General features: G+C 43.1%; 2 protein-coding genes across 2 annotated transcripts; one reads left to right on the forward strand and one right to left on the reverse strand.

Annotated features, from left to right (window-relative positions):
* Positions 1-9,318: 9,318 nt before the first annotated feature.
* Positions 9,319-14,458, reverse strand: LOC117057677 (vomeronasal type-2 receptor 26-like). Its single transcript, XM_033168517.1, has 6 exons — positions 14,313-14,458; positions 12,985-13,276; positions 11,530-12,390; positions 10,798-11,025; positions 10,540-10,666; positions 9,319-10,220 (listed from the first exon to the last, which is right to left on the reverse strand). Exons 1-6 carry the CDS (start codon positions 14,456-14,458, stop codon positions 9,319-9,321), a joined length of 2,556 nt encoding a protein of 851 aa, XP_033024408.1.
* Positions 14,459-21,538: 7,080 nt separating this feature from the next.
* Positions 21,539-22,483, forward strand: LOC117059447 (olfactory receptor 14I1-like). Its single transcript, XM_033171191.1, has one exon. It carries the CDS (start codon positions 21,539-21,541, stop codon positions 22,481-22,483), a length of 945 nt encoding a protein of 314 aa, XP_033027082.1.
* The last annotated feature ends 3,984 nt before the right edge of the window (positions 22,484-26,467 follow it).

Below are 26,467 nucleotides of genomic sequence, written 5' to 3' on the forward strand. Positions count from 1 at the left end.
GTTTCGTTCCGACCAAAGTGCCCCACCGTCGGGCTATCATGATGTTGTCTGATGATTCTGGCCCGCAGTTCCTCAACTGGTACATACAGTGCCCCCTTGTAGTGGAGCAGACCCTCTCTTTCCTCAAAGCCTCTCCCTCTGTTCTCGCTTTGCCTTATTTCTGCTAGTCTCCTACTGGCATACCCATCAGCATCTGTCAATGCTTGCAGTTCTTGTTCACTTACTAAGAAATTCTACCTCCTTGATGTGGAACTGACATTTCTCTAGCTTGGCATACAACTTGTGCTCCCTGAGCCTCTCCAGTACCTCTTTCACATGCTGCACATGCTCTGCCTCGACATTGGAGTAAATAAGCACGTCATCCAGATAGCACACACAATTCTTGTACGGGAGTGGCCCCAAAACATGCTGTATGAACAATTGGAAAGTAGTGCTATCCAATTGGAGGCTGAATGGCATAACCCTGAATTCATACGACCCAAAAAGTGTAAAAAGGTGGTCTTCCATTCATCTCCTTCTTGAATTCTAATCAGGTTGTTGGTCCCCCTCAAATCTAGCTTGGTGAAGATCTTACATGTCGTCGGTACGTGGTAAGGGGTAGGCTATTGGTACAGTCATTGAGTTGATCTGCCTGAAATTGCACACAAGTCTCTTCTAATCTGTGCTCTTTTTGTCTACAAAGAAAACTGGGGAACCTCCTGCTGTGGTGGATTCCCTAAGGAAGCCTTTTATCAAATTCTTGCCAATGAACTCCTTCAGAGCCTGTGTCTCTGCCTCAGACATCGAGTAGAGTTTTCCTGCAGGTAGCCCGGCCCTGGGAATTAGGTCTATCTTGCAATCATAGGGCCTATGGGGGGTAGCTTATCGGCCTCCTTCTCACTGAAAATGTCACTATAGGCCACGTATTGGTGGGGGATGCCCACTTCTGCTCTTGTGCCCTCCTCACCTTCCACATTAGTCTCCCTGGGCCCCTGCTTGTTTGCCTCCCCCACCTTCCAAACAGTGTTGGACGAAATGCGCCAATCCAAAGGTGAGCAAACTTTTGTTCCAAGCTATCACCGGGTCATGTTTTGCCAACCAACTCATTCCCAGCACCACCGGGTGTCCGGCCAGCTTAGTCACATGAAAGGATGGAGTCTCTGCATGGCGTGACACCTGCATCCTCATTGGCGGAGTCTGGTAGGCCACCTCTCTGGCCAGCAGCGGTTGTCCATCAATTGTCTTAACCTGTAAAGGGAAATCGAGGGGGCATAGTGTGAGGCGCTGCTCCAGGGTCAGGGCCAGGTCAAAGAAATCTGCTGATGCTCCCGAGTCAACCAATGCTTGAACTTCCAGCGGGCACCCATTTGGGAGTGGTAGTTTCACCCTCAGGGTGATCCCTGGATCCGACACATCTGCTTGGGGCCCTCTCACTTCTTCTCTCCCTGGCTGTTGGCCCCTACTTCCAGACAGGTGTTCCTGTTTCCCTGCTCTTGCTCTTTTGTCACGTCGTCTGACTTCACTGCTGCACATCACAATGACTCCCATACTCTGCAACACGGGCACTGCCTGGCAATGTGTTCTGGCTTGTTGCACACAAAACATTTCCCGGTGTCCTTCCAACCCTTATCCTTTCCTTTAATTCCAGCACCAACATTTGAAACAGTTTTGGCGTGCACCACTCCAATTTCCATCGCCTCCTCCCCATCCTTCCTTGGCCCACTGCCAGCCCTCAGCTCTGGAATGTCAGGAATGTAGACTTGCCGCCAGCATCTCCCGGCTCCATTCCTCTTCTCTGCCACTCTGGTTTCCAGATGGAGCCCAATCTGCAATCAGGCCCTGACCAATTCATCAAAAAATCTCAGTTCAGGCATCTGGGCCAACTGATCTTGGACCTCTGCACTCAAGCCCTCTCTAAAAATAGCTTCCACTGGTGGGCAGTCCATTTCCTACTGTAGCATATGTATCAGCATCACACATTCAGTCCAGAAGGCTCTAACACAGTGTTTTTCAACCACTGTTCCGCGGCACACTAGTGTGCCGCGAGATGTTGCCTGGTGTGCCGTGGGAAAAATTCCAGCCAGAATATCAGCTTTGTGTTCAGCCAAACAGGCCCTGGTTGTGCACTGAATGAAGTATTTTATAATTTTTCATATTTCTGTTTACTTACTATTTCATAATAAAGTAATTATAAAATACTTTCTTTGTGTTTATTTGATTCCTATTCAAGAGAATTACTTTATATATAGTCAATATAGGCACAGAGTTAATTTTTTTAACATTTTCTAATGGTGGTGTGCCTCGTGATTTTTTTCATGAAACAAGTGTGCCTTTGCCCAAAAAAGGTTGAAAAACACTGCTCTAACAGACCTACCCCCTTGTTTCAAGTGCAGGACTTGTTGCGACGTGACTTTAGTATGTAAGGAGCTTAGGAACACCGTGTCCGTCATGCCTGTGAACTGCTTGACATTAGCTAGGGCTGCATGGTTCCCAGCCATCAAACCACTCAGTATTTGGCGCCTCCCTCTAAGTGCGCGATTATAAAGGCAACTCTTTCCTGGTCATATTTGAAATCATTTTTCCTCAGTTCCAGCACGTAAAGCATCTCAGTTCTGAAACTGGCATATTGCTGGCTATTCCCATAAAATTTACTAAATTGCACTGCGACCATTTTACTCGCCTTGTGAGTTCTCTCCGTCTCAAGCAGTTTGTGTTGTGCATCCAGTCTTCTGACCAGCTCCGCCACTTGTGATTGCAAAATGAGGTTCTGCTGCCAGACTGCCTCTATCAACAGCCCCCCGCCCCCCCTCTAGAACTCCTCAAATGGCGCCCTGCTGCTGGTCCGCCAGCAATTTCTGGGTCCTTTTTGGGTCTTGCCTCATGGCTCAGCTCTCCTCTGCTTTTGTGAAGGGCAGCGGTGACTCCCCGAATGCTGTGATGGTATGGGCTGCTCTTCACAATAATCACTGTCTGCTCACTCGGAGATATATATACAGTCTTCATTTACATATGTACAAACAGAGCAGCTACGACATGCATCTGAATATTAGGAATCAGATTCGGGGAGTGGTTTCCCCCGGCTTCTTCTCCAATACAGCAGGCATGGAAATCTCGTGACACGTTTCTGATCCCTGCATTTTAACTCTCTCCTTTCCTGAGCTGAAGGCACAATCTCTCTGTCCTCTGTCCCTGAGCTTCCTGTGAGGCGTTGGTGCTCTCCTTGAGCATCACAGAGCCTCTTTCGCTGCCTGGATGCCTCCTGCTCGCTCCCCCCTCTACCTCCCCAATCATTTCCTGATCACCTCCTCCTGCCTGTTCCTGTTCAGACTCTCCTCCTCCTCCCGACCCAAGTGCATTCTCTGTCTGTTCCGTGACAATATACATAATATTTTCTGAGTATATAATTGCCTAAAAGTGTAGACAATATATTGACGTAGATATAGCTAGATAAGGACATGGTTTTTTTCAACCTCATAAGGAAATGAAGTACAGTCCTCCCTTGGAAGTTGAACAAAATCCATTCCAGAAGTCCGTTCGACTTCCAAAACATTTGGAAACCAAAGTGCAGCTTTGGAAGGTCCTGCAGCTAATTGGAAGCCACAGAAGAGCCCCGTTGGATATTTCGCTTCCAAAAATTGTTTGCAAACTGGAACAGTCATTTCTGGGTTTGTGGCGTTTAGGAGCCAAAATTTCAGAGAACTAAGCTATTTGAAAACCAAGGTACAACTGTTATCGGAATGTGGGAGCCATACAGTATGCAGCTTGCTAGTCAGTTTACTCTGCAGTTTGAGCCTGGTGCAATGTGTGCATAGACACTCTAGCCCATGGGTCCCTTACCTGCCAGCACTGTAGATTCCACACTTTCCGCCCCCCTTCAGCCCCCATTGCTCTGTATGGGAGTCTAGATGAGGACATAGTTTGTAAAGCATAAGCCACAGCATAGACAGCATTGTAGATGCTATAACTGTGGCCAATCATCCTTGTTTCAAAAAAAGGCCCAGGAAGACTCTCCAATTTCTCTTTACCAGTACAAAAATCCCCATCCAATATGTCAGTTACTCTATTTGCGAATATACAAGCAAATGCTTGTTGCCAGAAGTCCAGGATAAAGCCATCTCCTTTTGCATTCAGAGGTTTCCTATTCACAACAAATGGTTGAAATCCTGAAGGATCCTTGGAGTGAATTGAGAAGGAGAGAGCACCATGCATGATGTCTATACTCCAAGTCCTTTGATATGTGATAGATGTGAGTTCCATCTGGGCTGTCAGTATCCACACAATACCTTTTTCTTTACTTGTCACATGTTGTTGTTCTGATAGGTATGAGAGCCATCTCAAAAACACAACTGTAAATGATTCTCCATAGACAACCACTACATTGGCTTTACTCTCAATGATTTTATCATGTATTTTTGCCCCCTGAGTAAACATGCTATCAATTTCACTGAGAATTCCTTGTGTGTGGCTTCTTTCTATGAAGGCAAAACAGATACCACTCTGGGAGAAAAGTGGAAATACAGTTTGGACAAATCTATCTCCATATTCATCGTTGGAGGTAAGGATTCCAATCCATATCCACTTGAAATGCAGAAGCAAAGAGAGAATCCCTGCATTCTGAATTGCTTCCTGAGGTGTCATCTGGTAAAAAGAAAGGCCTGGGGTTTTGTCGTTCATCACTGGAGCAGGGCTATATATGAGCTAAAGGAGGTGTGAAGGAGAATAGAGAATGAGAGAAGTTTTTTTTCCAATTTCTTTTCTATTTGAAGTCTTCAAAGTAATCTACATTCATCAAATGAACAATTCTTATAACTGTCCTGAAACGTTAAAATTGTACTTTTCCCACGCAGCATTGTGGCTTGAGTGACAAATTACTGAAAAGTTATGCAGCTGCTCTACTACTGTGGAAAATTCACTTTACAGATGTGGCGTGGAAGAGGTCCCCTCCCACTCCCCTTCCAGGACCCCTGATGACACTGGGCTAGGACCCTTATTGAGAACACTGTCCTGATGTTCCCCTTCTGCCAAACTGGTGGTTTTCTCCTTCCTCCCTTCAGACCAATCCTGTCAACCTCACTGTGTCCTGATTTTCTCCACAGGACCCGTGATAAGTCTTTGCTTTTAACGTACATTTCTTAATTCAGATTTACAGATAAATTCAGGTGGGCTGTATTGCTTGGCTCAAACTTGATGTTCATCTCTTCATAAGGAAAATCTACCTATTTACTCCAATTGTAACTCCTTCTGTCCTTTTCGCCCTCTGTCTGCCTCTAAAAATCTGGAAGGATCTTTCCTACCTGTGGAATCTTGTAAATATCCAAGACAGTTGCCATGTGCAAGGAGGTCAGTGGGTCCAGTCCTCCAATAACTGCAATGAGGTGATCCTGGATGTCACATTTATAGTTTGGGAGATATTTCCATGGTGTGAATATAAGTAGCATTGTAGCATGGTAGGTACCTTTGGCAGTGAAATAGCTGTCATAAATGCGGAAACCCAAGGTGATGTTTGGTAACATCTGAGGGTTTTCATTTATTTCCTTGATTGCAAACGCCAAGGTGAGAATGTGTTGGTAATGCTTTGTTGCCACACTAGAAGGAGAGATGTGTTCTGTATTAGAATGTCATTCTGCAGTAGGGTTAGGGTACTGGTGGCCTATAGATAACCAGATCAAACTCAAAAAGCCTTTTCAGCAATTCTCCTCCCCAGCAGCGGAGTAAATTGACAGGGTTAAAGCCATCATCTGCTGCAGTGTGCTGTCATTACTGTGCTGCCAAGGTATCCTTGGAGAAAGGAGTTCATTTTGTTTAAAGGCCAATTCCATGGAAGCAACAAATGAATGCAGTGTGTCTACTGAAATACATGAAATGAGCAGCATCTGCTAATCTTTCACTGCACTCGGGGATGGCACACATAAGCAGATTTGGGGGAACGAGGCTGGTCTGGTTGCACTGGGCATAGAGCCTTGGGCTGTTGCAGGTAGAGCCACAACTATGATGTAGAATGGAAGGTAAGCAGTTCTTATGGGGTTCTGAAATGCAGCCTCACACAGGGCATTGCTAAAATTTGAGACCTCAAGGTCCACCATTGGGGGGGGGGGGCTGTTGGGGAGAGCTTTCATTTCCGGCAATCCATATTTCCAGTATCAGCTGAGAGGGTAGGAGAACGGAGTTTTAACCATCCATTACAGGTGACATCTCTCCAATGAAGAGGGGGTATGTTTATGCATGTGTGTTTTGTCTGTGTGTCCTTTATGCATGTGTGTGTTTTGTGTACAGTACATGTAAATATTGTTTACAAGATATTTTTGAAATGCTGGCGTGTGACTCGAGAGGCAATGGATGAATGTGGACCTTGGCTGAACATTTTCCCTCACCTGTGTAAAGCATCTTGTAAGATGTTCCCCATCTTCATTACTAGAGTATTTAAATAGGCAATTTATTGAAGCAACACTTGTCTGAGTGGTCCTATATAAAGATTAAATAAGAAAACCATATGAAAGCAAAATAAGCAAACCATATGAAAGTTGGAGTACTTCCGCATTGCAGCTGAGTGCTTGTTGCTGAAAACAATATTAGTGGGGGTCCCACAGTGACACCTATTAAAATTGAGATAAACTCAGGTGGTAGCTGCATAGACACATCCCTGAAGTGACAGATAGAATGAATAATGTGTTAAAAACAAACTCCTTACAGAAGTTCTTCCTGCAGAGTCTGCGGCGGTACTTCTGTGAATGGTATGAAATTTGTGAGGATGAAGCTCTGGGAAACAATTCCACCAATGAAGACGTCACCTGGCTGCTGGTAGTCATGAAGTGGAGGGTGTGGATCTTTACCCATGCAGTTAAGCATGTGATCCTTGCATGCCATATGAGGAAGCTGTATCAGAAGAAATGCTACTAGAATCTCCATCCTGAATACAGTAGTAGTAGTAGTAGTAGTAGTAGTAGTAGTAGTATACAGCCCTTCATCCAAAGATTGCAAGGCAGTTTACACTATTTTAAAAACACACAAAATGTGTAACTTAGTAACAAAGGAATTAAGAAATAAAACAAAAATGGGGAACAAATCCAGATTGGTACACATAATTTTCCTTCTCATGTTCAAAATCAGAAAACGAATAACTATTCAACAGCAATACAGGCTTCATTTTCAAACATTTGCAATTTTCCTTGCCTTTGACATGGATTCTCCTCTTTCCTTCTATTCTCATCTTTTACGGTTCCAACTTAAAATGCAGAACATCAGGGATCAAACTGGAAGTCTCTTGTCTGTATTTTCTTCCTGGCCCCAGATTAGAATGCTATGAGGTATATTTATATCATCCTACAAATTTTGTAATTCTTTTATTTTCTGTTTTTGGTGGTGGCCACTGCAACTCCTTGGGGTTTTAGAAAAAGAGGGGAAATAATTACAGTCCTTTTGATAATTAATGGGCAGGCTAATCTCCAGTTTGAAGTTGAGGATTCTCTGAGTAATTGCTGCAGGAACACCCCCCACCACCATCTGAACATACGTTTTCCTTTTCATTTAACTAAGTTGAGTCTTGGCCATAGAGAAAATGGTCAAAATTCAGGACTGTTATGTTATTTTTAAGGACAAAATTTAATATTAATATGTGAGTTAATCACACTCATAAATGTTTGCGATAGAAACACATGAGCCAGTTTAATTAAAGGGTTAAGAAAACTAGGAATTATTATTATTTTTAGGACTATTCATTTTTTTATTGGTTATTTAAATATTATTTTTTTAAAAAAGAAACCTAGGATTAGATAGTTAATTTTGAGGGATATTTATACTGGGCAGCTGGTGAACAGTAGATGGTGAGCAGCATTCCAGTCCCTGACTACAAGAACGACTCTGGACTAAACACTGCAAGAAAATGAAGAGATAATTATACCCTTTTATTTCTTCTTCATGTTAACTTTTCCCTGATTCTATATATGTACCATTAAAAACCAGTTTAACAGGAAAGCAAACAACCTATATAAGGAACTGTGTGAGACCATGAGCCTGCTAAGCAGCAACATATCTAGATTATCAAAAGAGACACGTGCAAAGTTTAATTGTCCTGCTTTTGATGACAAATAAACTTTGCATGTATCTCATGTGATACATCAGATGTATTTTCATGATATTCATTTGTTCCACTGAGCTGAAGCTTCTGAGAGAACATGTTTTATATATAAGACCCGTAAGGTCATCTACTGGCATTGATTTGTGCAACACTAGACTTGTATGTTTCCTTTTCTGAAGCATCCAGCAGAGAACATTCTAAAATGCAGTTATTAAAAGACAGCATGTGAGGTTCAAGAAGAGCTTTTAATTCCAAGTATGCAAATGCCTCTTGTGTATTGGGGAGTTTGCAGGACATTTCTCAGTGGTAGAGCATATAGGTTCCATGGGAAAAGAAGTGAGGTCACAGTTCTGGCAGGTTAAAATATGTCCACAGGCTGAAACTCTGAAGGGATGCACCCAATCCTTGTTGATTGTGCTGAGTCAGATTCACCCAAGCTCTTCTGTCATTTAAATGATAGTTTGAAGAAGAAATATTGAGTTTTCAAAATAAAACCTCACACTAAGGACTTTTTGGAAAGCTGTGTGGAAGGCCAATATAGGCCAGTTAGTTAAAAGGAATATGAACAAATCAGGTGTGCCCCAAAACACAAACTGTTATTGTTGCAAAATTCACATTTCTGGTAGGGCTGGAATGGATACAGTATACATCCAATGTCTGAGCCAAAAAAACTAACTATATCAGTGATCAATAAAGTTGTGGCCATATCTATTCCCCAGATCATTGTCTGCTTGGGTTTTTACATCACATCTTACTTTTAGCCACTGTGTGTGTGTGTGTGTGTGTGTGTGTGTGAGAGAGAGAGAGAGAGAGAGAGAGAGAGAGACTGCAACTAAGTCTGCAGTAAACCAACCAACAAGCAAGCAAGCAAACTTCATGTTGAGTTCCTTCATCTTTTCTTCCAGAAGATAACACATTATTATTATTATTATTATTATTATTATTATTATTATTATTATTATTATTTTAGCAATGGCCTCAACAACAAAGCATTCAGGGGAAAGATGAAACCCAGCAGTGCAGAGATAGTGGCTGAACTTTTAACAAATCATAGTATCTTCAAATTCCTTAAAAGAAAACAACTTAGAAGTAACTTCTTGGTAGCTTTGAGGCAGCTGCCAAGACAAAATGCCTTAGGAAATATTGACACTTGTATAGACAAAATATAAGCACATTTCTTTCTTATTAGCTGTTCCCTGTTGCTCAGGCCAGGCTGCCAGTACTGCACAGCAGTATATTACTGAACACAGATACATCTGGGTATGTCATGCTTTCCTTCTTATTATCTGTTCCCTGTTATTCAGCTCAGGCCTCAACACAATGATGTAACATTTGGGGGCAAATATGCACCCCAGCAACCCAGCACTAGAGGCTAAAATAGAAAAGATCTCCACAGCTACCATGTACTTTCCCTTGGAGCTCAGATAGGATGGGATAAAGGACAGCCAAACACTGCAAAAGACCAACATGCTGAAGGTGATGAATTTGGCTTCATTGAAACTGTCAGGTAACTTTCTGGCAAGGAAAGCCACACTGAAGCTGATAACGGCCAGAAAGCCCATATAGCCCAAAACACAGTAGAAGAAAGTCAGAGATCCCTCATTGCACTCCAATATAATTTCTTCTCTTACTGAATGAATGTCAACATCTGGGAATGGGGGAGAAGTTACCAACCACACAAAGCAAATGCCTGCTTGGAGAAATGAGCAGGAAAGAACAATGGAGTTAGCTAATGACTTCCCCACCCAATTCCTCATGCTGGATCCCGGTCTGGTGGCCATGAAAGCCAGGACCACTGTGGTGGTTTTGGCCAACACACAAGAAACAGCTAATGAGAATATGATTCCAAAAGCAGGTTGTCGGAGAAGACATGTCCCCTTCTGCGGCTGGCCAATGAATAGCAATGAACAAAGGAAGCAGAGCAAGAGGGAGACAAGGAGAGTGTAGGTGAGGCCCCGGTTGTTGGCTTTGACAATGGGAGTGCTGCGGTGCTTCAGAAATGCTGCTAGCACCAGAGTTGTGATCAAGGAAGAGAAAAGGGCAAAAAAGGATAAAGCCATCCCCAATGGTGCATTGTAAGACAAGAAGGAAACCAATCTGGGAACACAGGAATCTTGGTTCTTGCTTGGATAGCTCACGTCACTGCATTTGGAACAGTCATTCATATCTGAAAAGGAAAAGATGGGTGCTTTATGCTGCGAAATCCCTGCTAGTTCAAGGCAACTGGAGGAAAACCAAATGGATACAATGCAAAGAGTGGTTATGTACCTTTTCCTATGTTCATCTGGTAAGACTCTAATGTTTAAAAAGAATGGGGGGGACAGGTGAGATTTATGTCCTTTGGAGCAATAAACTTGTAGGCTGCATCTGTTCCATTGTCTCTTGCTTCTGCTTTCTGGTGCTCGTGTGTGTGTGTGTGCGTGTGTGTGCGCGCGCTCTGTTGCTTATCAAAAAGGTTTGACACTATTTGCTGGAATATTTCTTACCGTGTTGGAATGAAATCTTCCCTTCTGGGCATGGGATGCAATCATAGCAGCAAAATGGATCCCCCTCCTTCACTTTCTTGCTAAAACCAGGACGGCAACTTTCACTACACACAGAATGAGGCTTTGCCTAATCCACAAATGAAAGAGGCATATGTAAGTATTAAACTACAAAACAAAGAACAAATTGTGGCTAAAGGTGGCACCACTTCCTTTTTACTCTGGCCCTGCCAACTCAAATTACTAACAATTGGCTCCTACCAGATTAAACCAGCTGTGCCACGTTATGGCACTCTCATTGATGCTGAATACATTGCCCAGAAGACCTTGGGGGTCCACCTGTCCAACTTTCACTCTATGAAAGGATTGGTTTGAAGAAAAAATCCAGTTGGAAATGTCAAATCCAGCCACTAACTCCCCATTCTGGTCAAAGGAAACCAGGTCACCAGCACTGTTGTTAAAGGAGACTCCTCTCAGAAAGTGATGGGACTAGAATGAAAAGGGAAACATAAGAGTGTAGAGCATGATGCATTATGACAAGAGTACATTGAATCTTTCAGAGGGAGTTATAAAAACACTTTTCCTGGGTGAAAACATTTATTTATTTATGATCTTCCCTTCTCTCAAACTATAGCCATAACAAAAAAGAGAGAGTTTTCATACATTTAAATTTTACTTTTGAGAAGCTTCCTTGAAATCTTTTTAGTTATTCCTGACTGGTAGCCTCCTTAAAATACACCCAGAAACAAATGGATTCTCATATTATTACTTTTTTGAAAAACAGTTTTCTGAGTATACAATTGTCTAAAAGTGTAGATAATATCTTGGTGTAGATATAGCTAGATACAGACAGTATTTTTCCTACTTCATAGGGAAATAAAGTAATAGGAAATTGGGAGCCATATGAAGCTTGGGAGTCAGTTTACTAGGCAGTTTGAGCCTGATGCAATGTGTGCATAGGAACTCTAGGTGCTCTAGCCCAAGGTCCATTACCTGCCAGAACTGTAGATTCCAAAGCTTCAGCCCCCTTTCAGCCCCCATTGCTCTGTATGGGAGTCTAGATGAGGACATAGTTTGTAAAGCAAAGGCCATAGCATAGACTGCATTGTAGATGCTATAGCTGTGGCCAATCATCCTTGTTTCAAAAAAGGGCCCAGGAAGACTCTCCAGTTTCTCTTCGCCAGTACAAAAATCTCCATCCAATCTGTCAGTTACTCTATTTGCGAATATACAAGCAAATGCCTGTTGCCAGAAGTCCAGGATAAAGCCATCTCCTTTTGCATTCAGAGGTTTCCTATTCTCAACAAATTGTTGAAATCCTGAAGGATCCTTGGAATGAATTGAGAAGGAGAGAGCACCCTGGATCATGTCTATACTCCAAGTCCTTTGATATGTGATAGATGTGAGTTCCATCTGGGCTGTCAGTATCCACACAATTCCTTTTTCTTTACTTGTCACATGTTGTTTTTCTGATAGGTATGAGAACCATCTCAAAAAAACAACTGCCAATGACTCTGCATAGGCAACCACTACATTGGCTTTACTCTCAATGATTTTATCATGTATTTTTGCCCCCTGAGTAAACATGCTATTAATTTCACTGACAATTGTTTGTTTGTGGCTTCTTTCTACGAAGGCAAAACAGATACCACTCTGGGAGAAAAGTGGAAATACAGTTTGGACAAATCTATCTCCATATTCATCGTTGGAGGTAAGGATTCCAATCCATATCCACTTGAAATGCAGAAGCAAAGAGAGAATCCCTGCATACTGAATTGCTTCCTGAGGTGTCATCTGGTAAAAAGAAAGGCCTGGGGTTTTGTCATTCATCACTGGAGCAGGGCTATATATGAGCTAAAGGAGGTGTGAAGGAGAATAGAGAATGAGAGAAGTTTTTTTTTCTATTTGAAGTCTTCAAAGTAATCTACATTCATCAAATGAACAATTCTTATAATTGTCCTGCAACGTTAAAGTTCTACTTTCCCCATGCAGCATTGTGGCTTGAGTGACAAGTTACAGAAAGGTTATGCAGCTGCTCTACTACTGTGGAAAATTCACTTTCCAGGTGTGGTGTGGAAGAGGGCCCCTCTGACTCCCACTCCTCTTCCAGGACCCCTGAAGACACTGGGGTAGGACCCTTATCGAGAACACTGTCCTGATGTTCCCCTTCTGCCAAATTGGAGGCTCCCTCTTTCTCCCCTTCAGACCAATCCTGCCAACCTCACTGTGTCCTGATTGTCTCCACAGGACCCGTGCTTTTAAGTCTATGCTTTTAAAGTACATTTCTTAATTCAGATTTACAGAAAAATTCAGGTGGGCTATATTGCTTGGCTTAGATTTGATGTTCATCTCTTTATAAGGAAAACCTACCTGTTTGCTCCAATTGTACCTACTTCTGTCCCCTTTCCCACTTGTCTGCCTTTAAAAATCTGGAAGGATCTGTCCTACCTGTGGAATCTTGTAAATATCCAAGACAGTTGCCATGTGCAAGGAGGTCAGTGGGTCCAGGCCTCCAATAACTGCTATGAGGTGATCCTGGATGTCACATTTGTAGTTTGGGAAATGTTTCCATGGTGTGAATATAAGTCGCATTGTAGCATGGTAGGCCCCTTTGGCAGTGAAATAGCTGTCATAAATGCGGAAACCCAAGGTGACGTTTGGTAACATCTGAGGGTTTTCATTTATTTCCTTGATTGCAAACGCCAAGGTGAGAATGTGTTGGTAATTCTTTGTCACCACACTAGAAGGAGAGATGTGTTCTGTATTAGAATGTCATTCTGCAGTAGGGTTAGGGTACTGGTGGCCTATAGATAACCAGATCAAACTCAAAAAGCCTTTTCAGCAATTCTCCTCCCCAGCAGCGGAGTAAATTGACAGGGTTAAAGCCATCATCTGCTGCAGTGTGCTGTCGTTACTGTGCTGCCAAGGCATCCTTGGAGAAAGGATTTCATTTTGTTTAAAGGCCAATTCCATGGAAGCGACAAATCAATGCAGTGTGTCTACTGAAATACATTAAATGAGCAGCATCTGCTAATCTTTCACTGCTCTCGGGGAAGGCACACATAGGCAGATTTGGGGGAACGCAGCTGGTCTGGTTGCACTGGGCACAGAGCCTTGGGCTGTTGTAGGGAGAGCCACAACTATGATGTAGAATGGAAGGTAAGCAGTTCTTATGGGGTTCTGAAATGCAGCCTCACACAGGGCATTGCTAAAATTTGAGACCTCAAGGTCCACCACTGGGGGGGGGCAGTTGGGGAGGGCTTTCATTTCTGGCAATCCATATTTCCAGGATCAGCTGAGAGGGCAGGAGAAGGGAGTTATAGAGATCTCTTTCAGGGGACATCTCCCCAACGAAGAGGGTTTTGTGTATGCATTTGTATTTTGTCTGTGCCATGCAAATTATTTGAACATGGGATTTTGGAGATGCTGGCATGTGACCCTAGAGGCAAAGGGTGAATACGGACCTTGGCTGAACATTTTCCCTCACCTGTTTACTGCATCTTGTAAGATTATCACCATCTTCATTACTAAATCATTTAAATAGGCAATTTATTGAGCACTTGTCCTAAATGAAGATTAAATAACCAAACCATATGAAAGTTGGAGTAATTCCGCAATGCAGTTTATTGAGTGCTTGTTGCTGCAAACAATATTAGTGGAGGTCCCACAGTGAAATCTATTAAAAGTGAGACGAACTCAGGCGGCAGTTGCCAAGACACATCACTCAAGTGACAGATAGAAAGAATAATGCATTTAAAAAAAAAAAAAAACCTTACAGAAGCTCTTCATGGAGAGTCTGTGATGGTACTTCTGTGAAGGGTATGAAATTGGAGACAATGATGCTCTGGGAAACAATTCCACCAATGAAGACATCACCTGGCTGCTGATAGTCATGAAGTGGAGGGTGTGGATCTTCACCCATGCAGTTAAGAATGTGATCCTTGCATGCCATATGAGGAAGCTGTATCAGAAGAAATGCTACTAGAATCTCCATCCTGGATTTAGTAGTAATAGTAGTAGTAGTAGTAGTAGTAGTAGTAGTATACAGCCCTTCATCCAAAGATTGCAGGGTAGTTTACAATATTTAAAAAAGACAAAATGTGTAACATAGTAACCAAGGAATTAAGGAATTAAAACAAAAATGGGGCAAAAATCCAGAACAGATTCTCCTGTTCAAAATCAGAAAACGAATAACTATTCAACAGCAATACAGAATTTCAAAAATTTGCAATTTTCCCTTGCCTTAGACATGGCTGCTCCTGTTTCCTTTTATTTTCATCCTTTAAGGTACCAACTTGAAATGCAAAACATCAGATATCATAGTGGAAGTGTCTTGTGTGTATTTTGTCCTGGCCCCAGATTGGAATGCTATGAGGGATATATTTATGTCATCCTACAAAAGTTGTAATTCTTTTATTTTCTGTTTTTGCTGTTGGCCACTGCAATTCTTCGGGGTTTTAGTACAAGAGAGGAAATAATTTAGGTCCTTTTGATAATTACAATGGGCATGCTAATCTCTAGTTTGAAGTTGCGAATTCTCTGAGGAATTGCTGAAGAAAAACTTTTCCACTCCCCATCTGAAGAGAAGTTTTCCATTTCATTTAACTAAGTTGAGTCTCTGCCATGGTCAAAATTCAGGGCTGTAATGTTATGTTTAAGGAATAAATTTAGTATTAATATTTGTGTGAATCACACTCATAATTGTTTGGGGAAGAAACACATGAGCCCGTTTGATTAAATGGTTAAGAAAACTGGGAATCATATTATTATTATTATTATTATTATTATTATTATTATTATTATTATTATTATTATTATTATTATTATTATTTTATATTTATTATTATTATTTTTAGGATTCATTTGTTTATTGTGTTACAAAAACATGATTTTTGAAAAAAGAAACCTAGGACTAGATAGATAATTTTGAGGAAGATTTATATTGGGCAGCTGATGAGTAGTAAATGGCGAGCAGCATTCCAGTCCAAGACTACAGGAACAACTCTGGACTTCAGACTGCAAGAAAATGAAGAGAGAATCATACCCTTTTATATCTCCTTCAATTTCACTGTTCCCTGTTTTTAGATATGTACCATTAAAAACCAGTTTTCACAAGAAAGCAAACAACTTATATAAGGAACTGGGAGACAGTGAACCTGCTAAGCAGCAACATATCTAGATTATCAAAAGAGACACGTGCAAAGTTTAATTATCCTGCTTTTGATGACAAATGAACTGTGCATGTATCTCATGTGATACATCAGAAGCATTTTCATGATACTCATTTGTTCCACTGAGCTGAAGCTTCTGAGAGAACATGTTTAATATATATGACCCGTAAGGTAATCTACTGGCATTGATTCGTACAATCAGCAAGCCTTCCTTTTATATGATATTCCCTTTTTCAGTTGTGTGTGTATGGGGGGGGGGAGAGATTGAGCAGGAACTTGCAGGAACCAAATTCAGGAACTTGCAGGAACCACCTTACCTTTGGTGGGGCAGGGATGGATATACACCCCATTCCCGAGCCAAACATTCACCTATACAGTGGTACCTTGGGTTGCAAACGCTTAAGGTTACAGGCGCTTCAGGTTACAGACTCCGCTAACCCAGAAATAGTACCTTGGGTTAAGAACTTTGCTTCAGGATGAGAACAGAAATCACACGGTGGCAGCGCGCAGCAGCAGGAGGCCCCGTTAGATAAAGTGGTACCTCAGGTTAAGAACAGATTCAGGTTAAGAACAGATTCAGGTTAAGTTGTGGTCATTTCTAATTCAGATCATTGTCTGCTTGAGTTTATTAATCACAACTTGAGTTTATTAATCACAACAGTCTGTTGCAGTGCATGTGCCACTGCAACTAGGCCCGCAACAAACAAACAAACTTTATGGTGAGTTCCTCCACCTTTTTTCCAGAAGAAAAACATTGCCCTTTATTATTATCTTTTTTTTTGCAAGGGCCTCAACAACAACATTCAGGGGAAAGATGGATCCCAGCAGTGCAGATGTGGTGGTTTAACGTTTAACAAAATCTAAGTATATTCAAAATACTTAAAAGAAAACAACTAGAAGTGATTTTTAAAGCTTTTAGGCAGCTGCCAAGACAGCATACCTTAGAAAATATTGACACTAATATCAACAAATTACGATCAGCTGCAGAGTATAGCAAACTGCAGACACATTTCTTTCTTATTAGCTGTGCCCTGTTGCTCAGGCCAAATTGCAAACATGCGCTGAATTATGGAGAAAGCTAGAGAGTTCCAGAAAAACATTTACATCTGCTTCATTGACTATGCAAAAGCATTGGACTATGTCGACCACAGCAAACTATGGCAAGTTCTTAAAGAAATGGGAGTGCCTGATCACCTCATCTGTCTCCTGAGAAATCTCTATGTGGGACAAGAAGCTACAGTTAGAACTGGATATGGAATAACTGATTGGTTCAAAATTGGGAAAGGAGTACGACAAGGCTGTATATTGTCTCCCTGCTTATTTAACTTATATGCAGAATTCATCATGCAAAAGGCTGGGCTGGATAAATCCCAAACCAGAATTAAGATTGCCGGAAAAAATATCAACAACCTCAGATATGTTGATGATACAACCTTGATGGCAGAAAGTGAGGAGGAATTAAAGAACCTTTTAATGAGGATGAAAGAGGAGAGCGCAAAATATGGTCTGAAGCTCAACATCAAAAAAACTAAGATCATGGCCACTGGTCCCATCACCTCCTGGCAAATAGAAGGGGAAGAAATGGAGGCAGTGAGAGATTTCACTTTCTTAGGTTCCATGATCACTGCTGATGGTGACAGCTGCGGGGATTCTTTGCTGGAGCTTCCTGCGCGTAGGTCTAAGCCACCTACACACGGGATTCCAGTTGCCGGGGATATGCGGCCAGCGTTCCACGTGCGTCCTTGCACGGGCGCCGGCCGGCCTGCGAACAGAGCGGCCGATAATTCCGGAGCATAAACTCGCACCATACCGCTGTCCGCCAGGCTAAATCTGAAGGTGCGTGAGTAGTCCGGGTGAAAATGCCTCGTGAAACTATCTACAAACACTTGTGACCTCCTGAGTTACTCTAAAGTTACATACCCAAGCATTAAAGGCTAAAGTTACGACCAAGCATAATGGCTAAGTAAACCCCGAAAAATTTTAATTAAGATGAAATAAAGACAGACACGTTGTTTCTTTGAATGGCTTTGGCTGACCCGCATAGGCTTTTACACTTCACTAAACCTATCACTATTCTAAGCTTTTCCTAAACTATCAGACCCTGCACCGCCAAATCTTCCGCAATGCTAAGGCTAACTAAATCTATACACGCCAAATCTTCCGCGATCTAAGCCTATGCTAAACTAAAACTATCTAAACCTTTACCGATAGATCTTCCGCAAACTAAAACCTAGCTAAATCCTGCACGCGTTTCCAACCCGTCCAACCCTTCCAACCCATTCCCCAAAAATCCCTTAAACTAAACTGAACTAAACTGAAGGTAAGAAAACAAAAGAGCGAAAGACCCTAATAATACTGAACTGAATTGAAAAATGCCTAAGGCGGGGAGCCGCAGCCTTTTATTGATAACCAAGTGCAACGTCACGATTGATATATTTGCCAATAGAAATGCTGTTGCTGCCCCCAAAAAAGGTGGGAAGCAGAATAAACGATCATTGACAAATTCAAACTTCTGGAACTAAACTTTTATGCGGAGTAATCTCAGTGGCAAAATGCCCACTGAGTCTTACTTTTACTTTCACTTTAAAACGGAAGGATACGTAAAATAGTGCATAAATAACATCAACTTAAAACAAATAACCATGGGTTCAAAGGAACCCACGAAGTGTATTCCCACAGACAGCAGTCACAAAATTAGAAGACGCTTGCTTCTTGGGAGAAAAGCAATGACAAACCTAGACAGCATCTTAAAAAGCAAAGACATCACCTTGCCGACAAAGGTCCGTATAGTTAAAGCTTTGGTTTTCCCAGTAGTAATGATCGGAAGTGAGAGTTGGACCATAAAGAAGGCTGATCGCCGAAGAATTGATGCTTTTGAATTATGGTGCTGGAGGAGACTCTTGAGAGTCCCATGGACTGCAAGAAGATCAAACCTATCTATTCTTAAAGAAATCAGCCCTGATTGCTCACTAGAAGGACAGATCCTGAAGTTGAGGCTCCAGTACTTTGGCCACCTCATGAGAAGAGATGACTCCCCAGAAAAGACCCTGATGTTGGGAAAGATGGAGGGCACAAGGAGAAGGGGACGACAGAAGATGAGATGGTTGGACAGTGTTCTCGAAGTGACTAGCATGAGTTTGGCCAATCTGCAGGAGGCAATGAAGGATAGGCGTGCCTGGCATGCTCTGGTCCATGGGGTCACGAAGAGTCGCACACGACTGAATGACTGAACAACAACAAGTTGCTCAGGCCAGGCTTAAACTCAATGATGTAACATCTGGGGGGGAAAGATGCAACCCAGCAGCCCAACAATGGAAGTTAAGTGGAAAAATATATCCACAGGCACCATATATTTTCCCTTCATGCTCAGGTAGGTTGGAACAAAAGATAACCAAACACTGAAAAATATCAACATGGTGAATGTGATAAACTTGATTTCAATAAACCTGTCAGGTAGTTTCTGGGCAGGCAAAAAAAGCCATGGTTGGCTAACAATCGCCAAGAAACTCATATAGGCAGGACAGAGTAGTACGTGAGAGATGATCCCTTGTTACGTTTTATCTGTGTGAAAGTGACTTTACTAGCAGTTCCAATGATTTTTAATATGTTTTTGAAATAAAGAAGGCATCCCTCAGACAACTTCATAAGTACTGTTGCCAAACCCATGCATTGATTGGTTCATTGATATATGCACTAATCCTCATATCTGTCTTCCGATCCACACATGGGGGACTGCAAAGAACAAAAGAGCTGAGCTCCCTCCAAAATGCAGTGTGATCTGGAATGCTGCATCAGGCACAGATTGCTTATATTAATTATTTCTTTTTGTTTGTGACAAAAAAACACAGATAATTGGAGTGGGGGAGTTCTAGTTCTGACCAGCTGTTTAGACTCATGGGAGCATTTTCCCAAAATGCCAAAGCAGATATCTAATGAACCTCCTACACATACAGCTTTTAAAACCCGATTTAGAAATTAAACTGCTACACCATATTTTGGAAAGGGCGAAAAGATGAAAAATTCTCAGACAACTCTATGAATGTATGACGTACAACAGCTAAACAAAAGACTTCACCTACCCACAATGAAACCCAGCTGTTTTTAAAGAGCCTAGGTAAGTTTTGATTTTTGAACTATTAATTTAATGCTATCCATAATAAGAAATCTATTATTCCATTTCTTTTCTTTTTTCTCTTTTCTTTTTATTTCATTTCATCATTCCCTGTCTCTCCACCTTCATCTCTCTCTGGCTGTTACTCTTACAGCACAAGTTTCCTTGAGCAGCTTTGTTGTGGTGGCGGTGGTTGCTTCTGGGAACAGAAATCCATATTAATCTAGAACTGCCACCCAGCCAGTCAGGGTTAATCTAAGACATTTTGCTGACTGAGATGAAGGTTGACTTTCTCTCCCTCTCCCTCACCACAATTCCCTGTGCAAAGACTAGGGATGGGGCAGCATTATAAACCACACATGAGGGCAGAGGCTACCTTAGGAGGATTGGGCAGGTCACAAAACACAAATCCAGCTCTGTCCTCTAATATTTTGCTGCTTCTTGCTTATTGTTCTACCTTGCTTTTCCTCAGTGGCTGCTCAAAGAAAAGCTGCAATGCAGCAATGGAGGTACCAACATTTGTAAGGTTGGCCCAAGACATATTGGTTCCTGAGGCGAACGTCAAAATAGCACTCCACTCCCTGCCGGGAAAGAAAGGGTGAGTGAAGATATTCAGGAACAAGCAGAAAATAAAGATCTACACCATGGTCTACTGCCCCTGCTACCTGAGACGGTTGCCTCACCTCACCTCGCCTCATGGGTGGGCTGACTCTGAGCATGTGTAACATGAGCAGAGCAATGCATGAACATACATGAACCCTCCTGGCTGTCTTGATGCATTTGCACTCAGTCAGGCACATTTCCCAATTCCAAGAAAAGAGGATTTACCGGTACTTTAGAGAATTATTCACATACACTGTGCAAATCTGCTTATGCAAGGAGCAGATGGAAGCAGGAATGTGGCAATAGAGGCTAAACACTGAACAGTCAGCCCACAGCTAACAAACCACCAATCCCCCTCAAAAAAAAAAAAAAAAAATGTCCTAAAAGATTTCCACTCCAGCAGTGACTGCTGGTTTTGCCACAGGTTTTATGTGGTGAAGGAAAATGTGGGTAAAGGGAAGAAAATAATAATAATAATAATAATACAGACTAGTATTTTAATGAGGACAACCATGTGTCAATGCTAACAAAAACATTCCAAGGAAGACAAGCACCATGTCCACAATAAACTAACCACGCTATGGATCAGGGTGTGAGTAGGAGTTTCATTCCTCCCCACTACTCTTCAGTTACTTCTCTGTAGGTCGAAGCTAAAATGGTACTGGATATAATAAGAAAGGGAAAGCACTGAGATAATGCTGCGTTGGCTTTTGCTCACAAGTGTGATTGTATGAGATTTCTCACCCACCATTTAACATAAGGTTAAAGGGCGGGTTTCAACAGTAGAATATACAATTATAAAGAACTAATAAAACAATCACATTTATAAAACACACACGGCTGTTCCAAAAAAAAAAAGAGGTGAGTTCCTCTAAACAAAATAACTCTTCTTTCAAAGTTAAGAGTAAGGAGGTACATCTTCAGCAAATGGTGAAAGTGGTGCAATGATGGTGTTAGAGGCACCTCTTTGGGGATGGAGTCCTACAGTTTAGAGGCTACAGCAGGTAAAGGCCTCATCTGGGCTATTATTCCCCACATTTCTGAGGGTTGATTACTGGTTGATTAACACTTCTGACCTTCTACCCTCCACAGAAAGCATCCAAGTAAAGAAGATGAAATGAGGAATCAAACATTCATGTCCACATTTCTGCTGTGGGAATTATCTGAAGTACGTGAACTACAGATCTTACAGTTCTGTCTCTTCCTAGGATTGTATCTGACAACATTGTCTGGAAACCTTCTTATCATTGCTACAGTAGCCCTTGACCATCAGCTTCATACACCAATGTACTTTTTCCTAATGAATTTGGCACTGATGGATGTTGGCTCAGTTTCTGTTATTCTCCCCAAATCTATGGCCAATTCCATCATGAACAGCAGGTCAGTTTCTTATTCTGGGTGTGTGGCCCAAGTTTTCTTCTACATGTTCTTTGTAGCATCAGGTTTAGCCATTCTAACAGTAATGGCATATGATCGCTATGTTGCTATCTGCAATCCATTACAATATGAGGCAATAATGCACAAAGGAGCTTGTTTTCAAATGGCCGTCATTGTGTGGGTTACTTGTCTATTTTATGCCCTCGTACAGACTTGTGGCACCTTTGCAAACACCTTCTGTTCAAACACAATCAATCAATTCTTCTGTGAAATCCCAAAGTTACTAAAGCTCTCCTGCTCTAACATTTATCTAGTTGAAGTAGGGTTTATTTTGATAGGGTGTTTTATAGCACTAGGATGCTTTATTTTCATCATCATAACATACATGCGGGTATTTGCTGCAGTGCGCAGAATACCTTCGGTGCATGGGAAGAAAAAAGCCCTCTCTACTTGCCTTCCCCACCTCACAGTTGTCACTGTGTTTGTGTTCACTTCAATCTTTGCCTACACACGGCCTCCCAGTAATGTTTCTTCTGATCTAGATATAGTTTTTTCTGTGATATATACTCTAATTTCCCCTATATTGAATCCATTCATCTACAGCATGAGAAACAAAGAGATCAAGACTGCTTTGTGGAAACTCTTAGATTTTGGGCCTTCTAAAACTGTATTTAGAGTTCTATAAAAATGCAAGCATTTAATATCAATTGGAGTTTGCTCTGGGACTTCTTACCTTATTATTCACGTCATCCACCTTCTTTAATTCTTCTTCACCCACTTTTAATTTTTTTCTTATGTTCACAACTGATTCAAACAGAGTAAAATCAGATATAACTATATCCATATTACTGCTAACAATATCTGGAGTATCACATTTTTATTAGATGGTGGTACATCTTGTATATTATCATTCTACTGCATTATAAAATTGTGATTATTTTTTGCATACTAAAGGTGCTTCCTTTCTTTTCCACCTGTGTGCCTCTCAGACTGTTATTGTGTTTTCAGACCCAGAGACCTCCCTCCTAAATAAAGACACATTTGACTCAAAATTTAGTTTTGGTTTTTGGCAGAATTTAGGCCACAACTTTATTGATTACAGAAAAGTGAGTGGTTTCATAGGCTCTGGTTCGACTAGCTCCTACACCCTTGCAGGTAGCACTGACCCAGAGCTCTATCATAAGTCAGCCAAGGGTGAACACCTGAGGAAGGTGAAAAGCCTGGGAGCAGACTCTATTCACTTCCTCCGATGCTCCCCTGGACTCAGGCATGGGCACAACCCCTTTTCAGGGGTTGGCCAAACCAAGTTGAGTCCTTAGATTCCTTTAACAAAATGTCCTTCACATAGGAATGGCAAGACTGTTCTCCCATCCCTATCACATGAACCAGTGCCTATCCGCAACCTTACAAGTTGTTTTGAATTGCTACGTGGCAGGTGAAACCCAAATGGCACCAGCCAATTAGCCAAGTGGGGAAAATTCCTGCCGTGCCCCTTTCCCAATGACAAAAGCCAAAAGAGGAAGCTCTAGGTCACGTGCATTGGTTTATATAGGTCCTTCGATCCGTTTAGACTGCAACCCCATTGGCCAGATTGAAACCCAGCATCAAGGGACCTACCAATCAGGTGTTGTGACTGTTGTGTCTGCCGGCAGAGTTGTACGCAACTCCTCCCCACTCGTGCTCACCCTGCTCGGAACCCGGCGCCTTAGCTGGTCAATGTGGCGGCGCATTACTCTGCCATCTTCTAACGTCACAAAATACGACACTGGCCCACTGGGTCGGGTGACCACCCCTGGCACCCATGCTGGTCCCCTTGCATAGTTCCAGACCCAAACCTGGCTGGTCAGGTATCGGGTTCTATCATCCTCGGCAGCCGGTGGCTCTCTTGCATAGCGGCCTGGCACCTTGTCAGGGTGGACGAAGTCTAGAATTGTGGCTAACCTCCTCCCCATTAATAACTCTGCAGGGGACTTGCCTGTAGATGCACACGGTGTTGTGTGCTGCAGGAACAACATCCTTGCAATGCGAGCAGACCAATTCCCTTCCAGAAGGCGTGCTATTGAACCCTTGGCCATGCGCACCATCCGTTCGGCTTGTCCGTTCGAGGATGGGTGAAATGGAGCTGAAGTTACCCCTCTAATGAAATTATCGGCCAGGAATGCCGTGACCTCTTGGGACACAAAAGCCGCCCCGTTGTCTGACACAATGGTCTCGGGTAACCCATGCGTCGCAAACAAAATGCGAAGGGCCCTGATTACAGCAGCTGAAGACATGTTGGGAACAATCGAAACCTCAAGCCACTTCGAGTAGGCGTCTACTACAATTAAGAACACCTTTCCCTGATAAGGCCCTGCAAAATCTACATGAAGCCGGCTCCAAGGGTTCTTGGCCCGCTCCCACCAATGCACTGGTGCTCTGGGCATTTCTGGGTGCACTTCCTGGCACGCCTGACAGGTGCGCACCCATTGTTCAATGTCCTTGTCCATGCCAGGCCACCACACAAAGCACCTGGCTAAGGATTTCATCCGAACCATGCAAGGATGACCCATGTGTAGTGTGTCTAACACCTCATTCCGTAGGGAGCTTGGAATGATCACCCTGTCACCCCACAATATGCAACCCTTATGGAGGGACAGCTCATTTTGCCTTGCCATGAAGGGTCTAAATTTCTCTTCCTGTGTCCCCCTTGGCCATCTCCTCCCCACCCAAACAAGGACACGGGCGAGGACGTGGTCCCTCTTAGATCTCACAGCGATGTCGACAGCTGTCACGGGTGGCCTGCGAAGCGTCTCCATCATCATGACGTGCTCGGCCAAGAGCTGGGTCGTCATCAGCTGCTCCAGGTAGTGGTAGACGACTCAGTGTATCAGCATGGCACAGCAGCTTACCCTTCACATGACACAGTTCGTATTGAAATCCATTCAAAAAGATGGACCATCGGAGCATGCGTGGGGACAAAATTTGGGGCGTTTGTTTATGCGGGCTGAAAAGACCCAACAAAGGCTTGTGGTCCCTTTGAATTGTGAAAGGGCGGCCATACACGTAGTCATGGAACTTCTTGATTCCTGTGACTATAGCCAGCGCCTCCTTATCAATCTGGGCGTAGTTCCGCTCCGTGGGGCTCAAGGTTCTAGAATAGAAAGAGATTGGCCGCTCCGATCCGTCCGCCTCCCTGTGACTCAAGACAGCCCCCACGCCATATTGTGAGGCATCACACGCCAGCACCAATGGTTTAGCAGCATCGTAGTGGGCAAGTGTACTGCCCTTCGACAGCATTCCCCGCAGCGTCTCAAAAGCTCTCTGTTGCGGTTGTCCCCAACGCCACGCGCACTTCTTTTGTAGCAGCCGATGCAAGGGTTCGGCTATCGATGCCTTGTGTGGCACGAAGGCGTGATAGAAATTGATGAGGCCCAAGAAGGACTGCAGCTCAGCCTTGTTACTAGGTGTCGGTGCTGCGGCGATAGCCTTAATCTTGTCTTCCATGGGGTGGATACCAGCAGCATCAATTCTGTATCCTAAGAAGTTCACAGCGGCCACCCCAAAACTGCATTTCTCCTTTTTTAGTTTTAAACCTGCATCCTGGAATTTGCATAGAACTGTCTGGATGCGTCCCAATAGCTCTTGAGCATCCTTTCCTGCAATTAACACATCATCAAAATACGGAAGGACGCCTGGCAGGCCCCGTAGCAGGCGCTCCATAAGACTTTGAAATATGCCAGGTGCCACGCAGACTCCAAACTGTAGCCTATTCACCTTAAAGGCGCCCTTGTGCGTCACAGTTGTCTGGATTTCTGCAGACGACGGAGTCACTGGAAGCTGCTGGTATGCCTGCGCCAAGTCAATCTTTGCAAACACCTTACCCCCAGCCAGCTTCGCTAATAGTTGGGACACTACTGGAATTGGGTAAGAGTTGCCCCTGATGGCCTTATTAATCGTACATTTGTAATCCGCACAAATTCGTATTTCTCCATTAGCCTTCAGGGGTGTGACAATGGGTGTTTCCCATCTTGCAGAATCCACTGGTGAAAGCACCCCTTGCTGTATTAGCTTCTCCAATTCAGTCTCAATTTTAGGCTGTAGTGCAAATGGCACCCGCCTGGGTTTGAGGCAGATTGGTGCAACCCCAGGATTCAGTTCTAGGTCAATTGAAGGCCCTTTATAACATCATAACTCTCCATTGAATAGCTCCCCAAATTCCTTGTACAGGGTGTCAAATGTCTCGGGAGCTATCTGGACCATGTTGAGCCCTGAGATTCCCAACCCTAAGGCTGGGAACCAGTCCGTGCCCAGCAGGCTAGTGCGCTTCCCTTTTGCGATCACTAGCTTTAACACGGCCTTCCTCTCGCGGAACTGTACGTCAACTGCGCACATACCCATAATGTCTATGCGGCTGGCGGAATAGGATTGTAGGGTAGCCGGGAAAGGCTCCAACAGAGGAAGCTTACCTCTAGGGAATAACGATCTGGCCGTGTCATCCGAAACTATGGAGAATCCGGATCCGGAATCCACCTCCATGTTACACGGCTTCCCTTCAATTAGGACCCGCACAGCTGGTTTCCCTTGGGCTGGAAATGACACAGTTTTGCCCTCGATTTGTGTGAGGTAGTTGCAGTCGTCGAGTTGGTGAGTCGCTGTGGATGTCCTCTGACCCCTTGGTTTCGTGCCACTC

This window comes from Lacerta agilis, chromosome 14 (assembly GCF_009819535.1).
Source record: "Lacerta agilis isolate rLacAgi1 chromosome 14, rLacAgi1.pri, whole genome shotgun sequence".
In the NCBI taxonomy this organism is placed as follows: domain Eukaryota; kingdom Metazoa; phylum Chordata; class Lepidosauria; order Squamata; family Lacertidae; genus Lacerta; species Lacerta agilis.

Bases quoted from the DNA above. Each gene is read 5' to 3' on its own strand.
- LOC117057677 (XM_033168517.1), bottom strand. From the start codon at position 14,458: ATGGGTGAAGATCCACACCCTCCACTTCATGACTATCAGCAGCCAGGT. The intron at 13,277-14,312 runs GTAAGGTTTTTT...CTCTCCTTCTAG, and splicing joins ACTCTCCATGAAGAGCTTCT to TGTGGTGACAAAGAATTACC. The intron at 12,391-12,984 runs GTAGGACAGATC...CACCTCCTTTAG, and splicing joins ATATTTACAAGATTCCACAG to CTCATATATAGCCCTGCTCC.
- LOC117059447 (XM_033171191.1), top strand. From the start codon at position 21,539: ATGAGGAATCAAACATTCATGTCCACATTTCTGCTGTGGGAATTATCT.